The following is a 25,383-nucleotide window of genomic DNA, read 5'->3' as shown; positions in this document are numbered from 1 at the left end:
AAAAAATTATCAAACTGAACCTTATTATAAAGTTTTACCAAACAAGTGCTATATCTTACACAATTTTGCTTCTCAATTAATTTTCTCTTATTTTAAGGATGTTTAGATATTTTTACTGGAAAACAAAACAAAAATACTGATTAAGAAAATCATGTTTGTCCTTATTTGTCATTAACTGGATTGTGATTGTATCTGAGTCAGAGTATTATGGAACAGTTTGTGTTTATCTGAATAGGGCACTGAGATAGAGAGATAAGATGGAAATTGCCATGCACTAGACTGTCTGTCTGCTCTTCACACAGAGTTCTCACAGAGCAGAGAAACAGAGAAAAGCCTTGGGGGAAACTCAACACAAAGTCAAAAGCATCAAGCCCCAGGGCCTTATTGTTTTTCAAAATACATCAGTAGGCCTGTGCTTGTCAGTGGAAAGCCTTCAAAATCCAATGTATTGTCTGAACTTTCTGTTTGATTACTGGGATTGCATTGGACCACATCTATGTCCATCTTTTTGTGTGAAATGTGTGCCACTGTGTGTCCCCAAGACAATGATTGCTAACCCAATCACAACTGGTCAGGCAAGACTTGACTTCTGATTCCATTACTACACACAGGACATTTCTTTAGTGTGTTACTACATGTTGACAAATGCATGCAAATGACAAAAGTCACTTCCAAATACACTTCCAAAGTTTATGCCATGTCCACTCTAATCCGTTTTCAGTTTTCTAAAGTTATTGTTTTTTTAAGTGTGGTACTAGAGAGCATTTTCAAAAATCTCAGTTTTCAGTGGAGGAAACCGCTGTTCCCGTATGGATGACAGGCATGAACGTAGCAAAATCAATGCATTTTCAAACAAACACATATTAGTGTGAATGTAGCCTTAAAGGGATAGTTCACCCAAAAATGAAAATGTTCTCATGATTAATTCACCCTACTGGCATCCCAGATGTGTATGATTGTCTTTCTTCTGTAGAACACAAATAAAGATTTTTAGAAGAATATTCAGCTCTGTAGGTCCTCACAATGCAAGTGAATGGGTGCCAAAATTTTGAAGCTCCAAAATCCACATAAAGGGAGCATAAAAGTAGTCCATATGACTCTAGTGGTTAAATCCATGTGTTCAGACATGATATGATGTGTGTGTGTGAGAAACAGATCAATATTTATGTCATTTTATTGTCATAAATTTTCCTCTCTGCCCAGTAGGGGCGATATGCACAAAGAATGTGAATCACTAAAAACAGAAGGAGAAAGTGAAGGAAAAAGGACTTAAAAATGTATCTGTTTCTCACCTATCATATTGCTTCAGAAGATATGGATTTAACCACAAGAGTCGTCTGGAGTACTTTTATGTTTCCCTTATGTGGATTTTGGAGCTTAAAATTTTGGTGCCCATTCACTTGCATTGTATGGACCTACAGAGCTGAGAAATTCTTCTAAAAATCTTTGTTTGTGTTCAGAACACGAAAGAAAGTCACACACATCTGGGATGGTATGAGGGTGAGTAAATGATGAGAGAATTTAAATTTTGGGGAGAACTAATCCTTTAAGCTCATCACAAACGTGACATTTCAAAGGGAATGCTGATTATTATTGTAGTGAAGCTACTATATTAAATAAAATTCAGATTATATTCTCCAGTATGTGTGTTCCTTAAAAAATGAATGACTATGGCATTGCTCGTGCCGTACTCTACCAGCTGGGCAACAAGAAAACATAACTACACCGCAAATGCAACGTAGCCACATGCGTTCCTGACTACCTCCAAATTAGATCACAAAACATTTTGGACTCCATTTACACTTATATTTATAGTGGTCAATGTGGCAGTAACACACAATAATTGTATGTCTGAATGAAGTATTACCTGAGGTGACTCTGCCCTGAGTTATGTATGTATGTGTGTGTAGGTGTCAAAGGAAGGGAATGCAAACTTCAAAAGCCATCCACTCAAACACACACATCACTGGAGATCATGAAACCTTTCATAATGATACGGTTTGCAATGACTCAGCTTGACATTAATTAGCTTGTGCGTCCCTGCAGGATCAATAAAAACAACTCAGTTCAAATTTCCCAGCAATCAATTTCCAATGCGAGCAAGATCTATGGTGGGTGGAGTGCACTTTTACAATGTCATAACCACAGTAATGCAAATGGAAAAACCTATTGGATTTCATCAAGCGTTGCCTGTTGCAAACTCTACCACAAAAGCACAGAAACGTTGAGGCTTTTTGCCATTATGTCACCTAAACTAAATTGCAAACGATTCTCAAAAATAGACAATGGACAAATTCTGTTGAAAATGATGTAAGTGTGAAGCAAAATGCTCCTGTGACAATTGCTTTAAAATTTTGATCTACAAAACTGAGGTGTTTGGAAAATATTAGCCTTTGTCTTACTTCCAACTTTCTAAAGTAAGTACACTTACGAATGGGTTCAATTGGAGAGCCAAGGTGTGAGTGGATGGACTCCAGAAGATCATAATCGTCAAAATCCAGCACAAATTCTTCAAAGTCTTCAAAGCCATCCACGGCAAAGCTCCCCAGTATGTTTTCCTGATCCCTATAATGCCCTTTTCCAGTGCCTGTATCACAGCATCCATCCCCTGAGGGGTTCCTCTTTTTCTCCTGCTCTACTTCTGTCATCTCCACACCTGATACCTTCGGACCATCCAGGATGTCACCCTCTTCTGTGCCGCAATTTTGTCCCTTCTTCTGTTAACGCAGTAGAATGCACATGCAGACTATTCCTCAATGAGTTTGACTGTGTCTCAACCCAGACAGATTACAGTCCAGTCTTCTGGGTTTTAAAAGTGGGTCCAGGAAGCAAAGTTTTCCAGAACTATGGAACAAGAAGGAATCTTGCAAACTATCACATTTGCAATCAAATTCTGCTAAAGAATGATTCGTTAAAAAGAAAAGAAGACAATTTCTCTGTAGTTGGGAACTCAAACCACTGATTGTTGTAAGATCCACCTGAACAACTGATGAGAAAACAGTGTATAGCCTCAGGGTTTCCGAGTGGATTCGAGTTGTGCAAGATGTGTCCTTCCATACGCAAGCAAACAGCAGGGAACACTGGAGTTGGCTGATGATCCAGAGGAAATGTTCATACATCTGAACTACTTTTTAGGTATCGCACCAATCTATTGGCTGCCTCTCTAGTTTCCATGACGTTGTCCATTGATCCTGCGACTCCATGAGGGACAGTGATGCAGTACTGTAGCCTGTTTTCACCCGTCACTGGGATGAATCACAGGCCTAGAGCTCATTACATCACCCTATCAGACAGCACAGGTGAAACCTCCATCCGAAACAACAGCAATGCTGACACACATTACACAGCACTGTCTCCACATTACAGATCTCCATGAAAACCATGGCTGCTTCTAGAACCCTGTCTCGTTTGCAGCGGTTACCTGCCTGGTGCTAAGCCACTTACCATCCTGTAGCATTGAGAAAGAATGATATGTATCCAATGGCCTGGAAATTTGGAAAAGATTTTTACATGCACAGACATTGAAAAGTTGCATCACAAAGGAACATCTTATTGCTCAGAGGTCGCTCTTTCATAGCTCAGGAGAATACAACATGTGAAGCTCTCGGATACACTATCTTTCATTTAGGAATCAACCTTGTCTAAAATGATTCTCTCAAAATGTATTAGAAGAAATAAAATATAGGCTCACATGAGCCAGTCGTTAACATGCAGTAAGAGTATAGAGCTATGCATTGAATGTGGATCACCTAGCTCATTTACAGTAGTTTGGGCCTGTGAGAATTTTTCATATTGAACTCTTTGTCGGGGGAGTGTTGAGTTTTGAGATCACTTCTGAAACTCTAGAGACACATGTGAGATTGCTTGAGTCTTTCTGAGATGAAAAAAAAAAAAAAAAAAAAACAGAAAAAGCAGGAGATATCAGCAAAAGTCTCAATTTGTTCTCCATTTAATCTAATTTCTGTCTAGGATAAACAATTGAGACATTGATGAAATCACTTCAGAAACTCTAGAGGAGATACATGTGAGATTTCTTAGGTCTTTTTCTGAGAAGAAAAAAAAACTGAGAAGCAGAGGGAGAAACGAATGAGACATTGTTGAGATCACTTCTATCTCTAGAGGAGATACATGCAAGATTACTAGTAGGAGACTTCAGAAAAAGTCTCAATTTGCTCTCCATTTAATCACATTGATTTCTAGGAGAAACAATTGAGACATTGTTGAGATCACTTCTGAAACTTTATTGGAGATGTGGCAAAGGGTTAGGATGCGTAATAATCTCTTAGGAGTGCCGACCCCTCTTCATCACGTGGTTAGTATTATTTCTGGATTGTGCATTTAAATTAACAGAGTTTTGTCCCAAAAACTCATGTCCATTTTTATTACATCTGTAACCCAAGTTCATTTCCCAATCTAAACGGGGGAAAAATTTGTCTAGACTGAATATTTTCTAATGTCTGGACTGCATCTGCAGGGTTTTATGATTATAAATACAAACGGTTCGATACACTGGCAATGACTACTTGTATATGTGAAGACAGGGCTTAAGTTAGAAATCTTTGGGCACAGTACAAAATATCGGTGGTCCTGTGTGAAGATCAACTTAATAATTTCACTACAAATATCACGTCAGTAACACTGACATTGCAGCTAGCCATTTTTAACCTGTCAGTAACAGTGGCAATGGTTCAAACCTGTTTTATATCTAATAATTTATTTGTCTTGATGAATTAAAATAAACCTGTCTTAATTGAATGAAGTCCTGACGGTGAAAATCAGGAGCCTCTGTCTCACACGTGTTCAACAATGTGTGTGCATGACGCAGAAGCAGCAGTAAAGTTTGTGAGTAAAGTTCAGAGGGAAGTTTGAATGACACGTTAGGGTGAAAAAATCTTATTGAGAATGCACCGGACAGGACACTGTCAATAACTTATTAACCCCCGAGGAAATATGAACATCCACCCTCCTCCCTTCTTATTTTTTTAACAGTCACATTTTAGGTCGGAAAAAACGGAATTCAGGATTAATCCAGAAGAATCACATCTCTGAGGAGACGTGAGATTAATTGAGTCTTTTACTAAGAGGAAATAAAAACTGAGAAGCAGGAGACTTCAGCAAAAGTCTCAATTTGCACTCCAATCCTCTCTGTAGGAGAAACAATAAGAACATTGTTGTGATCACTTCTGAAACTCTAGGAGAAATTTGCTAGATTACTAGGGACTAAGGTGAAAAATAGGCAAAGAAAGAGTTAAGCATATGTCTTAAGTTGCTTTCCATTTAACCTCATTGTTGTCAAAGAGACAAAATAGACATTGTTGAGATCTATTCTAAAACTTTAGAGAACACTCATGCAATTACTGGGGTCTTCATCTCAGGAGACAATCTGCCAAAGATAGACTTAAGTGCAAGTCTTCAATTGCTCTCCAGCTGATTTTGTTGCTGTCAAGCAGAAACAAATGAGATGTTGTTGAGATCTATTATGAAACTTGAGAGGAGACACACGCAAGATTACTAGGGTCTTTTTCTGAGGAGCAAATTCGTCAAAAATAGAGACTTCGGTGTCAGTCTCCATTTGCTCTCCATTGATTTTCATTGCTGTCTAGAAGAAACAAGTGAGACATTGTTGAGATCTATTCTGGTTCCTCTAGAGGAGACACAAGAAATACTATGGCCTTTTTTTTTTTCAAGAGAAAAACTGGAGAAGAAAAGACTGAAGCATAAATCTCAATTAGCTCTCCATTTAATCTCATTGCCATATAGGAGAAGCAACTGAGACATAATTGAGATCTATTCTGAAACTCCATAGGAGACGTGAGATTATTAGAGCCTTTATATCAAACTGGCGAAGAAAGAGACAGAAGCATAAGTCTCCATTTTCTCTCCATGTTTTCTCATTGCTGACTAAGAGAAACAATATAAAGACATTAAAGAGATCATTTTTTTTTTTCAATGGCATCTCTTATTGGAAAGTAAGCAATTATAAACTCTTAATTTGCAAGTCACTCTGTAAATAAAATGCAACCAAATGGATCATTTAGCTTAACAAAACAACTGAAAGAAATCAGTTATTTGGATTACATAAGCGAGTGTTTTGACATATGTGCCATCACTGAATCACTGGTGTAGAGGAGTGGGCCAGACCTGAGCAGTGTATAGCCATAATGTATATGTCAGCTATAGTGCTATCTAGGGCTTAAATTCAATGGCCGGTTCTGAGTGTGGCGGCCTGATTTGTCATCTGCAGCAGTACAGCAGTCAATGCTGCCTTTATTCTAAAAGCAGGAAGGGCTGCAGGCGGAGGCTTTGGAAAGGATAATCAATTGGCACAGTGAAGTTAATTAAAGCTAGAGGGGATCCATCCACCTAAATGCACTCTTGTGTGCTCTTCTAGCCTTCATTCATGTGGACTATTTAGTTATTACATTATTAGCTGTACAGTATGCCACATAGTGTAAACAGCAGGATCATTCATTAAATGAGCCTGTATCTCTCCGCTAACATTCGATTGGTTGGAAAAACCGTAGTGTGTTTACAGCAGGGGTGTTAAATTCAGGGCAATGTTTTTCTTTTAAAAAACAATAGTTCACCCCAAATGAAAATTCTGTTATTTTGTGAAACACAAAAAGAGATATTAGGCAGAATGACTCAAGTCACAGTCATGACCTAAGTCACCATTCACTATTAAAAATAAAAAAAATATTTTTTTATTATTATTTACTTACAATATTATAAACACACATAAACATTATAAAGTATACTGTATATATAAAGTAGATCAGATCAGTAGATAATAGATAGATCAATAGATAGATCTCATCATTTTTATAAAACTATTTTAAATTTGACTAAAAAGCCTATAATAGGCTGTTTAATGCAGGTGTAGATTTAAAAAGAGGCTTCGATTTTACTTCGCTGGTTGTGATAGTGAGGACATGTTTCCCCATCACCCCCCCCCCCCCCCCCCCATATAGTGTGACAGCACGGACCACAATTTGGGCAAATCGTCGCAAAGTCAGCATGTGTTCAATTAACTATATTTTTTTTCTTGGACAGTGAAACATGATCTGTAGCTTTTGTGTAGCCAAGACTTTAACATATGTGGCCATGCAGAAATAAACCTACCCTGAGAAATATTCACTGGATTAAAAAGTGTGACAACTAGCCCCGGTCTCCCCAATATACTTATGCCTCTAATCCTTCAAGGGATAGTTAATCCAAAATGAAAATTCTAATCTCACGTTCTCCACTCAGCTGAGACATCCAGGATAAGCACACAAACTCAACATTATGAGTAGGGGTGTGCAGCAGAGCTATTATCTGTTTTTGTATTTGTATCTGTTCATATGACAAAATGATCTGTCTCTGTATTCAGATAGAACCAGATGTGGGCGGGGCTTAAACCGGAAGTGTGTCAAAACTAAATGAAACACCCATTTTTATTTTTATTTTATTAACAATTTTTTATTGATTCACATAAATGTACATAGAACAAAACATATATACATAGAATCAAACTTAACCCCAACTATTACTCCTCCCCCTCCCAATCCCACCCTAACCCCAGCAACATAACAGTGGTCTTAAATGATACAGACACACATGCACACACATAAAAATAAAAAAAATACATAAAAAATAAATAAATAAACAAATTAAAAAAAAAACACAACAACAATAATCACACATCCACAAATGACAAATACCCTCCCCATTTCTCCACGAACATTTTTATACCTCCCCGTTCCTCTGAAAGTAACTTCCTCAAAGGCCGCCACCCTTCCCATCTCTTTATGTGTCTACTTACAATGTCAATGACCGCCCCATCACCCAAGATACAGAGTCTGGGGCAGAATAATACCTGAATACCTAACACCTCGCATACCAGACTCTGCACCTTTAACCAAAACTTTTGAATTTCAACACACCCCCAAAAGACATGGGTTAAATCTCCATACTCTGATTGGCATCTCCAGCAGGTGGGTGTGTCTTTAAGACCAAGCCTATACAATTTAGAGGGGGTCCACTAGAACAGATGTAAAATCTTGAATTGTATAAGGCGCACCCTTGCATCTCTAGATGCAGTTTTTATGTTTTTTTTTAAATCCTAGCCCATTCTCCCTCCTCCAATTCCAGGTCTAAATCCCTCTCCCATAGTCTTTTGAGAGTGGTTGAGACTCCATCCCCCAGACTCTGAATTAATAAGGAATAATACACTGCTGCCTCATGGCCTTATCCAAAAGCAGAAATCACCTCTCCCAGAGTATCTGCCGCACTAGGGGGGTGTATGCTATTCCCAAAAATAGTACAGAGCAAGTGTAGCAGCTGAAGATACCTAAAAAAATTTAGATTTGGGGATCCCAAAATATTGAACCAAATTTTCAAAGGATCTCATCACACCACTCTCATAAAGATCACCAAGGGTATTAACCCCCCTCGCAATCCACTCAGACCAACAAAAAGGGGACTTATTAATGCATAGTTTGGGGTTTAGCCATAGGCTTGAGGCAACATTTAGATAAATATCTGAATTAAACACTCTGGACATTTTTGTCCACACTGAGTGCAAATGTGAAATAACGGGGTGTGATTTAACTTCTCTGGTTTGTTTGATGGAAAGGCTTTGCAATGGCAAAAATAGGGGCAAGAAGTTCCTGTTCAATACAAAACCAGGGAGGGGCACTTTCAGGTGGAAGCGACCAATGTGCCAAATATCTGAGACCGAATGCATAATAATAAAACAGAATCTTGGGTAGACCTAGCCCACCTTTGTCCATCGGCCTATGTAACTTATTAAAATTTAACCTGGCACGCTCACCATTCCAAATGAAGGACTTCGCTATGCTATCAAATTGCCTGAAATAAGAGAGGGGGACATCTATAGGGAGAGATTGTAACAGGTATTATATAAAAGACATTGCCTGATTGGGACATGTAAATACTTTGCAACCGTCCTTCACTTCTATTCTCAGCTCGGCCGGAAACATCAATGCAAAAGTGATCTTACGTTGATGCAAGAGTTTCTTGCATTCCCTGAACCGATCGTGTTTTTCTCTTGTCGAACTCGCAAAGTCCGGGAACAAGAAAATATTATGATTCCTCCAAGAAAGCTTTCCTTTGCTCCTCGCCTGGTGCAACACAAGATCTTTATCGGATGATCTCAGAAATCTGGCCAGAATCGATCGGGGCCCGTCTCCCTCAGCAGATCTGCGAGCAGGGACTCTGTGAGCTCGCTCGATTTCCAGCTTGTGGCCTGTTATATCGAGCAGACTCGGGAAGTGCTCGTCCAGGAATTTCACCATATCTCAGCCCTCCTCATGCTCAGGAATTCCAACTATTCGAACGTTATTCCTGCGGCTTCTATTCTCAAGATCTTCAAGCTTTTCAAAAAACCGTTCCAAATCAACTTTGGTCGCGGGCGGATTAGCGGATGATTCCCTCTCCGAAGACTCCAAATAATCGATTTGTCTCTCAACATCAGTCACTCTTGTAACTATCTCAGATAATTTTATTTCCATCGCCGTAATCGATCGACGTATTACAGCGAGATCCTCCAAGTCATCAAGAACCTTAGTCAGCATCACCGACATGTTGGACAACTGACGCTGGATCTCCTCTCCCGCCGCGCCATCTAAATTGAGTCCCCGGTCTGTACTCCTGTCGGGCTTTCATCTTGAACACGTAAGTGTCTTTAATGTCTACAGAGCCCGAGGATTTTGACTTCTTTGCCATGTTTTACCTCAAAGAGCAAATGTATAACTGGGTGTATCGAATTTCACCAGATTATAACATGAGAATAAACAAAAATTAGCAAAGTGCGCAGAGCTCATCGCTCACACATCTGCCTCTTGCATGGCTTCACGTGACCCCCCTGAAACACCCATTTTTATTTATTTATTTATTTTTTCCTTTTTCTCCCAATTTGGAATGCCCAATTCCCAATGCGCTTTTATATCCTCGTGGTCACGTAGTGATTCGCCTCACCAAAACACATTCGTGAGTATGGACACAAATACCCCAGCACCCCCCTAACTTACCAAAAGAATCCCAGTTGCCTCCGCATCTGAGATCATCAACCTGCGCATCTTATCACGTGGCTTGTTGAGCGCATTGACAAAGAGACATAATATGTGGAGGCTTCACGCCATCCACCGTGACAACCACTCTCAACTCACCACACGCCCCATCGAGAATGAACCACATTATAGCGACCATGAGGAGTTTACCCCATGTGACTCTACCCTCCCTAGCAACCGGGCCAATTTGGTTGCTTAGGAGACCTGGCTGGAGACACTCATCACGCCCTGGGATTTGAACTAGCGAGCTAGCGAACTCCAAGGATGGTAGCCAGCGTATTTTACCACTGAGCTACTCAGGCCCCCTGAAACACCCATTTTTAAGTACACTCTTACATTTATATATTCTAGTAATACAATATGCTTTGTATATGACTTTTGATAATAATAGCCTAATACTACTACTACTACTACTACTACTAATAATAATAATAATAATAATAATAATAATACAATTATTATTTTTAAACATATTAAAAATAAAAATACAAAATCTTACCAGATGAAGCTGAATTTGTAGGCTAACTTTTGTAGGTTAACTGTGGAATATGTTGATTAACTTTGGTTTCTCCTGGTATTTCAGATATTAATATCTGCATGAAACATAATTTTCGTTTGTCTGTGCATGTATAACAACATTATTCTGAAGACAGGAGCTGTCAAGCAAAATGTGAAATGTCAAGCACACATTTTTGCAGTGAATAATAAATACAAATTCAAACATTAAAAGAAATTAAAATAAAATCAAGGAGGAATATTCCTAATAGATGAATACTCTATGGAGCATTTAAACCTTTATGGAGCATTTTAACTTTTTTTGGAATAAAGTCTTAACCAGTTAATCACCTTAATCGCTGATGTTAATATAAATGTGGTCAACTTTAAGAGACGGATAGACGAGCTCCGAGAGTAAATCATCACTTCAGGTTAGGAATTTAACATTGCGCTCAGGTTTAGGCTATAAATAAATACATGAGAATCATGTGTGAATCGTGTGATACATTAACATAGACATTTCAAAGTGGAAAGTGTATATGATGTCGTATCTTAGTTAATGTTACACTTGATAAGTTAAGTCAAACGGAGTTAAGACCGCGCCCATCCGATCTGAAATCATAACGTGCGCATTTTCATTCATAAGGTTTACACTTAAAAAATAGTGGCTGCACAGATTCATAAATTTGTTGTAATTTTGGATAAGTTTATTTAAAATGTCACTTTATCCTTATGCTTTTTGGATAATCAGTCAAACAAATATTTTTTAGATTATTCGGATGAATCTGTTATTTGTTTTGAAGTCATTATCCGTGCCTTTCTGAATAAGGTATTCGGCTTCGGGCACATCCCTAATTGTGAGTAAAGAAACAGATCAATACATATCTAAACCAAAACCAACCAAGATACTATACAGCGTATATTACTATATAATATTCCTCCTCCTCATTTGTAAACAGCGCTGCTCTTCAGGCTGTGGCGCACTTGTGGCAACAGTTCTCGCATGTTTCAAATGCCAATGCAATTATGTCTCACGCGCGTACCGCTCCTGACTGGAAGCATAATTTAGAGTTAAAAAAGTCATTTCAAAGCAGCTTTACAGAAAATCATTAATTAACAGAAAATGAAACTGTAATATCTATAATGTCTTAGAGTGATCATTGTGTAGTATGATTTAATATGATTGTAAATTTTTTATAAAAATATATAATTAAATAATAATTGTATTTAGAACCCCATTGAGCAAGCCGAAGGTGACTGTGACAAGGAACACAAAACTCCATAAGATGTTGGTTAATGGAGAAAAATAACCTTGGGAGAAACCAGGCTCACTGTGGGGGCCAGTTCCCCTCTGGCTAAACAGCCTGAATATAATGCCAATATTAGTTATTTATGTGCAGTGCAAGTAATGGTTTAAAATTAGTAAACTAAGTATGTGTTTAGGGCAGGTGTTTAAACAAAGATTTTGTATGAACTGTAAGATTAATGACTAATGTCTTTGAAGTTCATCCTGGATTAACTGCAGAAGTTTACATAGATGCATTGTCCTTTGTTAGTTGGCTGATGAAGGCTTTTGTTGGCAATTCATTGATAGTCTATGTATTCCATTTCAGGAGTGTAGTCCATCAAAAAGTACTTAAATGTTTATCTTTTTTTGCACCAAAAGCAATCATGTCACTTTAGAACACATTCATTTAACAGCTGGTGTCGTATGGATGACATTTATGCTGACTGTCTGTGATTTTTGGAGCTTCAAAAAAGAAATCTCCATTCACTTACATTTTAAGAACCTACTGAGCTAAGATATTTTTCTATTTTTCTTCAGATGTGTTCTGGTGAAGAAAGAAAGTCAGAAGATGTGTCCTAATCGACACACTATACACTGTGCACTTTTAAAATATACTATGCACTCAGCCATGTAGTGTATGAATTTTCAAAGTGTAGTATCGTCCCAAATGGAACACTTAAAATTTTTTTACTACACTGAAGCATTCGCCTTTTAACAGCTGATGGAAGTGATGTTCAAAACGCACGTGATGCGTTGCCGCTAGCTTTAGCAGGTTAGTTAACATCAGTTCAACACTTGTATCTTAAACAACATACATATTCACACAGCTTGTGGTGATGGTAAAGCATTAAACTCACATTTGTAAGGTGCTGTATCCACTGAAGCTTCGCCAGCTGCTACATTCTTCATTATTTACAATTAATTTGTCAGACCAGCAGCGCAGCCAAGTAACTCCACCCCTTCCGCTATCTACGACAAGCCGTGTGCGCTGAGTGCATGAAGTGTACAATATTCCACACTCTGTTTTGATGGTTGAAAATGTGCATCATCCAGGTACTTAAAGTACACTTCTTTTTGCTGCATTTTCAGTGTAAACGTACTACTCGCATTACTTACACTACATAATGCCGTAGAATAGTGCAGAAGTGTGCGGTTTGGGACGCACCTATACACACCTGGGATATCATGAGGGTGAGTAAATAATGAGAGAATTTTCATTTTTGGGTGAACTATCCCTTTTAAAAAAAAAAGTTACTGGGGCAGTGCACCCTATTTGTGGAAAGTCCCAATTACTGGCTGCTGCCTCTTGCAGAGAATTTCAACAGAGTCTGGGGCTGTCATACCCTGTAATCGGTTGAGTTTGCTTTATTAAGTATAATCATTAATGCAAAGACAATGGGAAGTACTCTGGTGCATGGTGCAGCTCAAGTGACCCTGAACATCTGAACATCTCTAAGGCTTGTTTACAACTGCTGAAAAGGGAGGAGACGGCAGGCCAAGTGCTGATCCTGTGCTCGGCCAATAATCCCACTGCTCTGCTTTCCACCAAAACACATTCATGAGTATGGACATGAATACCCCAGCACCCCCCTAACTTACCAAAAGACTTGCCAATGAAGACCTCTCAAGTCCACTAAACAAACAGCTCAAGGGCCAGTGTTGTCATCACTCCCTTCCTCTAGGGTGAAAGTTTAATAAGAATTTGGAGGGGCAACAGACTTTGGCTTGTCAAAAGCAAGATAAACCAGGGGTCAGAAACCCAGTCGTTGGTGTGGTTCCAATGACACATGAAATGAAACGCCTATTTAATTTTGTTTCAGTTACTGCACTGATTTCAATTCAGCTTGAATGACTGCAACAACATGCAAGTTGTCTGTTTTAATCATAAGTCATCATGGCTACAGGGACAATGAGAAAACTCAGAATTTTATGTAATGTAACAGGAGATATGGAGGCCAAGGAAAAAGTATTTTTAAAGGGACAGTTCACCAAAAATGAAAATTCATTATTTATGTCATTATTTATTCACCCTGATGTTGTTCCAAACACAAATGCTGTTAATAATTTTTTTTCTGTGGAACACAAAAGAAAAAATTTATTTAGAAGAATCTCCTACACAGCTTTTTCAGTTCATAGTGACCACAACCACTCAAAAAATGACCCAAAAACACCTTAAAAATAGTCCATATAACTAATGTGCTTCATTGTATGTCTTCTGACGCCATACAGTAGTTTTGTGTGAGAAACAGACTGAAATTTAAAAGAATAGTTCACCCCAAAATTTCAATTCTTTCACCAAATACTCTCCCTAATGCCATTCAAGATGTGTATGACTTTCTTCTGCAGAACAGATTTTTTGAAGAATATCTCAGCTCTGTAGGTACATACAATGCAAGTGAATTGTGAACAAAACTTTGAAGCTCCAAAAAGCACATAAAGGCAGCATAAAAGTAATCCATAAGACTGCAGTGGTTAAATCCATGAATTCTGAAGCTCGGTTTTGGGTGAGAACAGACCAAAATATAACACATTTTTTACTATAAATCTTGACATCAGCAGTCTCCATTGCGATCATGGTTTTAGGCTTGATTACACTTCCTAGCGCCATCAAGCGCTCTACGCATTCGTCAAGCACAAGGAAGTGTAATCGAGCTTGAAATCATGATCGTGTCTAGAGACTGAAGTGGCAAGATGTACAGTGAAAAAGGAGTAACATTTTGGTCTGTTCTCACCTAAAACCACTGAAGTCGTTTGGATTACTTTTATGCTGCCTTTATTTGCTTTTTGGAGCTTCTAAGTTTTGGTCACCATTTACTTGCATTGTACAGACCTACAGAGCTGAAATATTCTTTCAAAAAATCTTCTTTTGTCTTCAGCAGAAGAAAGTCATACACATCTGAGACGGCATGAGGGTAAATAATGAGATATATAAATATTTTATTAATTTAATACATTTAATTTAATAACCTTTAATTTGTTATTCACTGACAGTCTTTCCCTTGAATCTTAACCGCAACCGCACTAAGACACAAAAATGACACTTCGGCTTTTCGTGCCAGGAGAATGAGATTTTATAGCTGCATCAGAGAAGAATAATTTCTGTAAAAAGCATACATTTTGATCTGTATTTCACACAAAGCTATCGCATGGCTTCCGAAGATACAGATTATTACACACAAATTGTACAGACTAAACTTCTATACTTCTTTTATGATGTGTTTTATTCTTTTTTGGAGCCTCACAGGCCCTGGTCACTATGAACTGATAATTCTGTTTAAGTGTTCCACATAAAACATAACAGTATATGGGACTGGAATGACAGGAGGCTGAGAAAATAATGACAGAATTTAAATTCTTGTGTGAACTATTTCTTTAAATGCCTCTAATAAATCACATCTGCTTCAGAACTGCTTACTCTTCATGTCATCCAGGTCAGCACTGGCCAGCATCTGTGCCTCAGCCTCATCTGTAGGTACTTTCTGGTACACAGCAGTCTCCATGGCTGTCATACTGCCTATGCAGATGCGTTCTCGTAGGTCATAGCTGGTCCGCTGGGCTCCAGCCAGCCGGTGGACGGGCTTTCTGCGAAACCAGCCCCGTGTTGTCATACTGGCAGGCTCTGGAGATGGGACAAATCTGCAAAAACAAAAGTACAACTTAAACATTGTCGATGAACAAAACTAATGTTTTGTTTTTTGTTTCTTCTGACCAATTTCATATTCGTTGTTCAAGGGATATTTCACCCTCACCGTCATGTTGTTCCAAACCTGTATGACTTTCCTTCTTCCGTGGGACACTAATGGGGATGTTAAGCAAAATAATAGACTCAGTCACCATTCACTTTCAGTGTGTGTAAAAAAAGGTGCAATTAAAGTGAATGGCGACTGAGGCTAACATTCTGCTTATCATTTCCTTTTGTGTTCCACTGAAGAAAGAAAGTCATACGGGTTCGGAATAACAACAGGGTGCATAAATTATGAAAACATTTTCATTTTTTGGTGAACTATCACTTTAATAGCTGGATGACATGAGCAAATAGTGTAATAAGCACATAAGCCAAGCCATGCTATGAATGCATTCCAAATAAATGATCTTCTTTTTCTTCATCTTTCGGCTGCTCCCGTTAGGGGTCGCCACATTTGACTTGGCACCGGTTTTACGCCGGATGCCCTTCCTGACGCAACCCCCAGTGGCTGAGGGACTCTCACTCACACCAGGGGGCAATTTAGAGTCTCCAATTCACTTAACCTGCATGTTTTTTGGACTTGTGGGGGAAACCGGAGCACCCAGAGGAAACCCACGCGAACAGGGGGAGAACATGCAAACTACTAAACCACCTTGCCGCCCATTCCAAATAAATGATATTTTGCTATATATATATATATATATATATATATATAGCATTTTTATATATATTTTATATATATTATTATATATATATTTGTTTTTTTTTTTGTTTTGTTTTTTTTTCAATTGTACATGTAACTTCACTAAATAACCATAAAGACATAAAACATAAAGAAAGAGCTCACTAAATGGTTTTAGTATACTTCCAATGCCCTGTTGAGTGGATTAACCAGCAGAGGGCAATAGAGTACACCTTTTCAAATTCACTGTGCAAACAAAGTCATTAACTGTTTTTACAGTATTCCATTGCTTTACAATGTTGCATGGCATACTTGCCATTGAAGGCAAATCTAATAGATTAACTTCTGTAAATTGACCACTTGAAACACTTAATCAAGTGGAAATGCACTGGGTCTGTTAAGCTAAAAAGAAAAAAAAAAAAACCCACCAAACTTGTGTTTGGTCTTCTGAAGTCTTCTGTCTTCTGAAACCATACAATACGTTTGTGTGAGGAAAAGACATACATTTTAATTGTTATTCATAAATCTCATCCATTGTAGCTCTCAATAGCATTTGTCAGCTCAGCCCTATTCCCGTCAGTGCAAACTAAAACAGGAAAAAAGGCCATCCTGCAAAATGTCTTCTTTTGTGTTCCACGGAAGAAAGTGCAGTAAGTCATATGGATTTGGAGACATGGGGGTGACGCAATGGTGATGTCATTTTAATATTTGGGTGAACTATTGCTTTAAACAGCACATTTAATGTTTCTATGTTTTGAGTGCAAGTGTAAATCCTTCTTTAATTTACTTGTCATATACCTGTTGGAAACCAATTCCTCCTCTTCTTCTTTGTCCGGTCGCTCTTGCGCTCCCTGCTGCTCCTCCATTCCGGCGAGGCTGGGTGGGATCTCCTCACTGCTGGGGGGTCTCTCACTCTCCATATGGAAGCTGGTGAGAGGGAGGTCAGCTGCCAGATCCTCCTCACTTCCCAAACTGAACTGTGACATCACAACATCTGTCACCATCTCCCCAATGTCCCATTCCACCTTTCTAACACAGTCATCCACACATATTAGGGGTGTGCAGTGATTTCATTATCTGTACCTATGGCAAAATTATCTGTATCAGTATCTGTATTCAGACAGAACCGAATGTGGGCAGGGCTTAAATCGGAAATGAGACAACACTAAATGAAACGCCCATTTTTAAGCATTACTCTGTTACGTTCCTATGTGCCTATTCATAATGAAAGCATAATAATAATCAGAATAATAGTAATTATTATTATTATGCTATTATTTTTTAATTTGTTATTCATTTTGAAGACATAATTCATGTCTTTCAGAATATCCGTAATTCGGCTTCGGAGGCATCCCTAACACATATCTTGTCGTAACTTTTAGCTATCCAGTCAAATAATTATGTTTATTGATATATAATGCACACTGTTCCACTACTGATTTTATATAATGCGCAGTATGCAGTAAACTAGTATGCCATTTTGACAGCCAATGACATGAAATTACCTGTGGCAGCTCTTCAGATGGCTCAGTAGGCGTGGCTGATTGGCACTGTCCCTCAGTCTCCGACTCCACCTCTTCCTCATCCACCTCATGAATAGTGGGCGTGACATCTGACGGCGGCATAGATGTCTTCTTTTTCTTCCTCTTTTTCTTTCGTCGACGGTCCATACTTAGAACCCTCTTGCGAAAACGCTGTGGGGGAAGGTGGGTGGATAGGGGATGGTGGGTGTGGTGGAATGTGTGCCGGTGATCTGTACATAGACAGAGACAATTTAAATAAGGCATAATGCACACTGCACAGCAAAGGCAAAATGCAGTAACTAAACATTTTGTCATGAGGGTAAATAATGACAGAATTTATATTTTTGGGTGAACTATTCCTTTAAAAGCAGTATCTGCTGCCTTTGAGGCTTCAGCTATAAGGAAATGCTAATGTGTGGTTTGGAGCTCTTGTGCAGCCCTGTGTGCCTCTCGGCTCTGCTTCGAATGAATCACAGGCTAGTTTACACCTCCTACTACTGTCACCACATGAAGATGAAAATGTGGGCCTTGATTTATCAGGGTCTGGAAAGCGACTGGCACAGACGCAGCCCTGCAGGAAGCCAGGGAACGTGAGAGAGCCCATTAAAAAGCACTGTACTTTTGTATTTCTGAACTTCTAAGACACCTTCTTCAAGATGCACTTGAAGAGAGAAACTTTTAGGACCATGAGGAAGTGCTGCCACCTTGGACTGTCAATGTTTTACAAAAACAGCTGCATTACTAATTTAAAAGTCAACATGAAAACAAAATTGATCCCATTTATTTTCTTAAAGGGAAAGTTCACCCAAAAAGGAATCATTTTGGGTCACCATTTACGCACCCTCATGTTGTTCCAACCTCATATGACTTTCTTAAAAGTCATAAAAGTAGTCCATGTGACTTGTGCTTCATATTCCAAGTCTTCTGAAGACATATGACAGGTTTTAGTGAGAAACAACCCAAAATTCATGAGCCCAATAAGAAGCTTGTTCACAGTGGCATGCGTATTCGATGCAAAACAGTTGCGTGAACACACAAGTCAACGTGAACGACCCTTTCTCATAACGTTCATGAACGCGCAACAAACGTCAAGATTTTCAGTGAAAAATGACTTTAGAGTTGGCTGAAATCAAAACTGACACTATTTATTTTCTTAATGCATGTTACAAGTCTTATTGTGCATGATTCATCCAGGCATATTTTGTTTTATATACATTTGTTTTGACCTCGTGTCTTCAATCCAAATTTCAAAACTTTAACTTCTACTAATATGACTGACTCTTCTCTGCAGACATATGTCAGGTTGAGTGGCAGTTAGTCTTAAAGAGCACCTATTATGGTTTTTCAAATATTACCTTTCATGCAGTGTGTTATATAGCTGTTTGTGAAAGTTTCAAAAATCAAAGAAAGAACCGATTCTGAACACCTGAAACGAGTCGTTAGTAATTCCAGACTTCCTGTACTAACCTACGTAATTTGGTCAAACACTACACTAAGCAGTAGACCAATCACAACAGACTGGGACATCTGACCAATCAGAGCAGAGTAGGCTCTCTGAAAGGAGGAATTTATAGTGAATCCTTTAAAACGGATCATTGAATGAGTTGTTTTTGACACTGGGAGAAAAAGGTAATGCTGCAATTTAAATTATGAGCAATTAAAGTGTTTTTTGACCTTGGATGCATGTAAATCTATTGTATGAGACCTTTAAAACAAAATTAGGCACGTTTAAAAACCATAATAGGTGCACTTTAAATTCTTAGTCAGTTTTAACCCCGCCTCTACATAAGCCTGCCATGTGCACAAACCTGGCGCAGAGTGAAGAGGTGTATTTTCTGCTGTTTCCCTCCCAAAACCTTGTTTAATCCCCCAAACTTCCTGGCTTGAATTTTTACATTTCGAAGGAGGAGGAATAATGGTGAATTCGTTGTTGTGTTTGAGGCACTTCACGCCTGAATGCTTCCATCTAATGCATCAGTCGGATGCGAAGAAAGTGGCTGGATTTATTCATATTTTTTAATTATCATATTTTTTCAGTTCTCAAGTAAGTGGAAAAGTGGGCCGGTATTGAGATCGGTTCTCAATTTCCCCGGTAACTGGGTCTGACATGAGCAGCAGCACGATGGAAAGGGTTACACATGTGTGGCTGTAATCTAAAGCCTATTGGCTATTTCTGTAAAAAGGGACGAGCTGTTTGACATGTCCCGCCCCCATTTCCTGTTTCAGTAGGAAATACGTTAAAACACCAAATCGAACTGTGCTCATCAAGGCAGTTCACTGTGACTTTATTTTGGGATTGTTTCTACTATGACAGACAGTTATCAAAGAATTTTCATTTTTGAGTGAATTATTTCTTTAATGCATGTTTCTGGTTTTACGGCGAGTGATTCATCGATGCACAATTTAAAAGTATATTTAAACATTTTTGATCTTTGTAATTTTATCTTTGTACTCTTGATCAAATATTAATAGCTGCTCTTTATTCCGAAACAACTTTCTTTTTCTTTTCTTTTTTAACTGACCAATCCCTCTTCCTTTTTAACCCCTCCTTTAATCCACAGTCATATTGAGACTACACCCAGCAAGCTGCACTGGTCCATTCTGGTATAGATCGCCCAATTTACGATACAATTAAATCCCAATTATTAAAATTAGGCCTGTCCTACATTTATTGTTTTTGAAAATCCTGTTTCACTCAAAAATATGTCACCTCACATAATTAAAATGACTTGAAAAAATATTTTTTTTTTAATGGCTTTACAAGAAGACTATCCACCCAGTAATGATTTAAAACAGAGAGCACATACAGTATAGTGTTGGTGAGTTATACATCAAACTGTATTTACACTCAAAGTCTTTCTCATTGTAGCTGCGGCCCATTTTGTCTGCGCCGTTGATAGCAGACTCCGTAATGATGTCCCCAAACCTCTCCACGGACAAGGCCTTCTCCCATTCCTCATCTTCTTTCTCTGCTGTGGAGCCCTTCTCTTCTTCTAGCAAAACCTAGAGACAAGATCATTTAAGAATCAAACCACACCGTAAGTGTCAGACAATCCACAAAGTGACAGATGCTAAAATGCATTAGAGGGTGCAAAAACACATGCAAAATAAGCTAGAGGGCAAATGGTTCCTTCTAGCATGTTCTAAAGAGTTTAAGCAGTTGTGGCCAGATGTTTTTTAATGTTCCCCCAGCTGGTGGCACCCTAGGCGACCGCTTAGTTTGCCTATGCCTAAAATAGGCCCTGTTTGGAGCACACTTTTTGTGGTGTCTGGAAGGCATCAGTGGCAAGACTCTGTTTTTTTATAAAGAGGGGGGCCACAAAAGGGCCAAAATGTGCAGGGAAAAGCCAATTTAACAACAAATCAATATACCTTGTAAGTAAATAGACCTTGTATTTTCTTGAAATGTTCATTCAAGAAGACCTTATATTTATTACTTACTTTTCAAGTAATTTAAGGCAATATGACAAACTTCAGTCAACAACAATATGAAATTCTCAAATAACACTTTACAATAAGGTTCCATTAGTTATCATTAGTTAACAACATTAGTTAACATGAACTAACAATGAACAATAATTTTTAAGCATTTATTAACCTTAGTTAATGTTAGTTTCAACACATACTAATTCATTTTTTAATTCAAAAGTTGTATTTGTTAACATTAATTAATGCACTATGAACTAACAATGAACAATTTTATTTTTATCAACTAACATTAACAAAGATTAATAAATGCTGTAAAAGTACATTGTTAATTGTTTGTTCATTATCCCTAATGCATTAATTAATGTTAACGAAAGGAACCTTATTGTAAAGTGTTACCAATATTCCTAATTGAACTCATTTTAATATATTTTCAATATTATTTGTTTTAAATAAAATATTTATTAATACATTTTACAATTCCTAAATTAATATAAATTCATATTTATAATTCAAGATCTACAAGCTACAACAATGTGTGCATTTACATGCACCCCAATACTCTTATAACTACCAAATATCAGTTTACTAAAAAATCTGAAAATGCAGGAAAATTGTCCACGTTTACATGAGATTTGAAATCATTGGATTATTCTCGGCTAAAGACGTTAAAACGTACACAGGCATGCGCACATGACGCACATTTGATAGGCCGGTAACAACACTGGTAAATGTGTTTACATGCAACGCATAATCAGGCAAATAGGCAGTAAATTTATGTGTGCCAATCTGTGTTTTTTTTAGCTTAAACAGTTTGTGACCTTACCCCGATAAAGGAAAACCGTTTAAGCTTAAAAACACACGTTAATGGCTTATAAAGCATAATGTGTGAGACTGTGTATGTTAACACGCTCTTGTGTATTATTAAAAAAAATGAAACATCCTGTGCAAGAACTATATTTTCATAAGGACAAGTATGCAGTGGAATTAAGGACTTTGAAGCCAGGAGTATTGTAAATGTTGCTCTTGTGCAGTCTAATGAAAGCGTACTGGACAGCAACAGTCGGTCAAGCGTTTCACTAAATAATACATTAGATTTCGGTTTGTTTCTCACCAAACCTTATCATATGCTTTCAGAACAATCATGAGTGTCACTAAATAATTTATTAGACTTCTGAATTATACATTTGCATCCTTTTGAAGCTTGAAGAGGTGATCATCATAAATTGCCATTGTATGACATCACTGATCACAACATTTTCATTTTTGGGTGAACCATCCCTTTAAATCCATTCTACAGAATTCTGCAGATTTCCCCTCATAATCGATTCAGAAAATGGAAAAAGTCATTTGGGGAGGTCCAGATAATCTCAGGGACTTCCCATAACCAGAAGTTTTTCAAGACAGGGGTATAGAAGTGGCCAAACGATTTAACTAGGGCCAAGGTACCCCCTAACTCCAGCTTGGACGCATTTAGCATTGGCACCTTGGTCCCTAAAGCTTGTGAGAAGGCTTTGAAGTGAGGCAGGGAGTACAGGAAGGTGGGGCAGAGCTTGCTGACAGGCTACAAGCCTCACAGATCAGTCAGAGTAAATGCCATCATGTCAGCAGGATGCTTACAGCAGCCCTGCAGCCACCCCATCAACGATTACAGGTGCATTCACCAGCACCACTGTCATGTCCAACAAGCACCAACACGCTGAACGATCAACTGAGCTAGCCTAGAAAAGAAGCTAATGCATCAGTAATTGTGCCATTTGCATCATGCAGCATAAAAAACATAACAATAATGTTTAGAAAGATGTGAGTCGTACCAAGCTGTTTAAACCCTTATGTCATTTTAACCCTTTAACTGACTTCTCAACCATACGGTAGGCCTTTGTTTGTGTGTAAAAAAAAAAAATCTTATTCAGGTGGGGGGCAATGCCCCCACAGGTTTACTGCCCCACCCCCTTATATTCTGTTGCCATGGGTGGATGGACCCTGTCAAAACTGTAGCAGACAGAAGCAAACTACAGTGTCTAACACAAACGGAAGAAGAGTGCTGATTAGCCATCAAAGATTAGGGTAAAAAAAAAAAAGTAAACAAGTAAAGAGGAATCAAACCATAATGTTGCTATCTATAGGGTAGAGGTTAAAATTTAGAAATATGATAAAATATATAAGAAACACAAAACTAGTTGTATGCCAGAAGTTTTCAAAATCATGCATGACTGTACGGTTAATATGTATGTAAAGGGAAACAAAGTAAAGGTAGCACAGGCTAAAATAGGGCATATGTGAGTGGTACATGGATATTTTAATTTATTCCTTAATAGACATGCTGTAACAATAAATAGACCTTTTTAATTAACCCCTAAATGCAGTTACAGGTTTACAATTTGACACATTTGAACTTCTAACACTGATTTACATCAACTTAAATTCAACATTTTGGCCTGAAACTTCATAAGATCCTCCACGAAGGTGATTTGGAACTGACAATGTTAGTGTCACCATATGAACCCCTTGTGTCATCCTTCTATTCCAGAGACTTTGTTGAAATTATCTAGGACTCTTAGTTTGAAGTATTGGTATTTTCCTTTACAATGTTTGAAATTTCCAAAAAAAAAAAAAAACCCTGAAGATTTCATACAAAGGTGTACACTACAGTCTTCAAAGACGAAGGACAACTGACTCTAACAAGGACAGAAAGAAATGTGGAAGGCCAGATGTACAACTAAACAAGAGGATAAGTACATCAGAGTCTCTAGTTTGAGAAACAGACGCCTCACATGTCCTCAGCTGACAGCTTCATTGAATTCTACCCGCTCAACACCAGTTTCATGTACAACAGTAATGAGAAGACTCAGGGGTGCAGGTCTTATGGGAAGAATTGCAAAGAAAAAGCCACTTTTGAAACAGAAAAAGAAAAGTTTAGAGTGGGCAAAGAAACACAGACATTGGACAACAGATAATTGGAAAAGAGTGTTATGGATCTTAACCCTATTGAGCTTTTGTGGGATCAGCTAGACTGTAAGGTGAGTGAGAAGTGACAAGACAGCCACATCTATGACAAGTGCTACAGGAAGCATGGGGTGAAATGTCACCTGAGTATCTGGACAAACTGACAGCTAGAACGCCAAGGATCTGCAAAGCTGTCATTGCTGCATGTGGAGGATTTTTTGATGAGAACTCTTTGAAGTAGTTTAAGAAGTTCTGAACATTTATTTCAAATTGTAATAGTAATTTTTCATGTTATTAATGTCCTGACTATACATTGTGAACAGTTGAATGCCACTTTGGTGAATAAAAGTACCAATTTCTTTCCATAAGAGCATAATCTGTACATTATTCCAAACTTTTGGCCGCCAGTGTACATACCCCTCAGTTTAAGTTATTGTCCTTGTTACCCTTCAAGGCTGTAGTGTTTTGTTTCTTTGTATTCTGATTTACAACCTTCCTTGTTGTATCATCTTCATTTGTGTTTTATTAAAAGAATCCTGCATCTAGATCCACCCTCTCTCATCTCATCCCTCCAACAAGTGTTATAGTTAGAGTTATTAATTTCATATATTTATAAACAACGCTATAACCAGAGTAATAAAGAAATTGTTACAGGTCAATTTGACCTGGATCGTAATGATCATGACACAATTTTAAAATTGTAATGTGGTGTCAAAACTCTCAAAATACACACTGTACATACAATATTCAAATGTAAATTTGGAGCATTTTTACTTCATATAAAATTTTAACATTTTACATTTGTAGACTTAGTTATAGGTTGGTTATTAAATATTAGACAGTTTTTGGTGAGGAAATGTACAAACTGTGCAAAAAGTACTTTATTTAAGTACTTTTTTTGCACCAAAAGGGATCGTATCACTTTACAAGACATTAACCGATGGAGTCATATGGATGAAGTTTATGCTGACTATCTGTGATTTTTGGAGCTCAAAAAGAGAAATATCCATTCACTTGCATTTTAAGGACTTACTGGGCTAAGACAATTTGAGAAATGTGTTCTGGGGAAGAAAGAACATCATACACACCTGGGATATCATGAGGGTGAGTAAATAATGAGAGAATTTTCATTTTTGGGTGAACTATCCCTTTAAGTACCTTAGTTCCTTTGGTAATTAATTACTAATTACATCTTCTACATTGTAATTAGATCAATGTACTAATTACTCTGTCTGAAAAGTAATTAAATTACTAATTACTTTCTA

The 25,383-nt window shown here is 37.9% G+C and overlaps 1 protein-coding gene across 1 annotated transcript in view; it reads right to left on the bottom strand.

Moving 5' to 3' along the window:
• Positions 1-25,383, bottom strand: part of LOC127448302 (anion exchange protein 3-like) — a 98,740-nt gene that overhangs the window by 54,787 nt on the left and 18,570 nt on the right. Inside the window, exons 2-5 of the mRNA XM_051710730.1 lie at positions 20,593-20,749; positions 17,729-17,976; positions 17,022-17,200; positions 15,272-15,492 (exon numbers count right to left, since the gene is read on the bottom strand). Of these exons, the coding sequence (XP_051566690.1) occupies positions 15,272-15,492; positions 17,022-17,200; positions 17,729-17,976; positions 20,593-20,749 (805 nt within the window). The remainder of the gene's footprint in view (positions 1-15,271; positions 15,493-17,021; positions 17,201-17,728; positions 17,977-20,592; positions 20,750-25,383) is intronic.

The sequence above is a fragment of the Myxocyprinus asiaticus genome, chromosome 11 (genome assembly GCF_019703515.2).
Source record: "Myxocyprinus asiaticus isolate MX2 ecotype Aquarium Trade chromosome 11, UBuf_Myxa_2, whole genome shotgun sequence".
NCBI classification, from domain to species: Eukaryota; Metazoa; Chordata; class Actinopteri; order Cypriniformes; family Catostomidae; genus Myxocyprinus; species Myxocyprinus asiaticus.
This window is presented reverse-complemented; position numbering and strand designations above follow the sequence as displayed.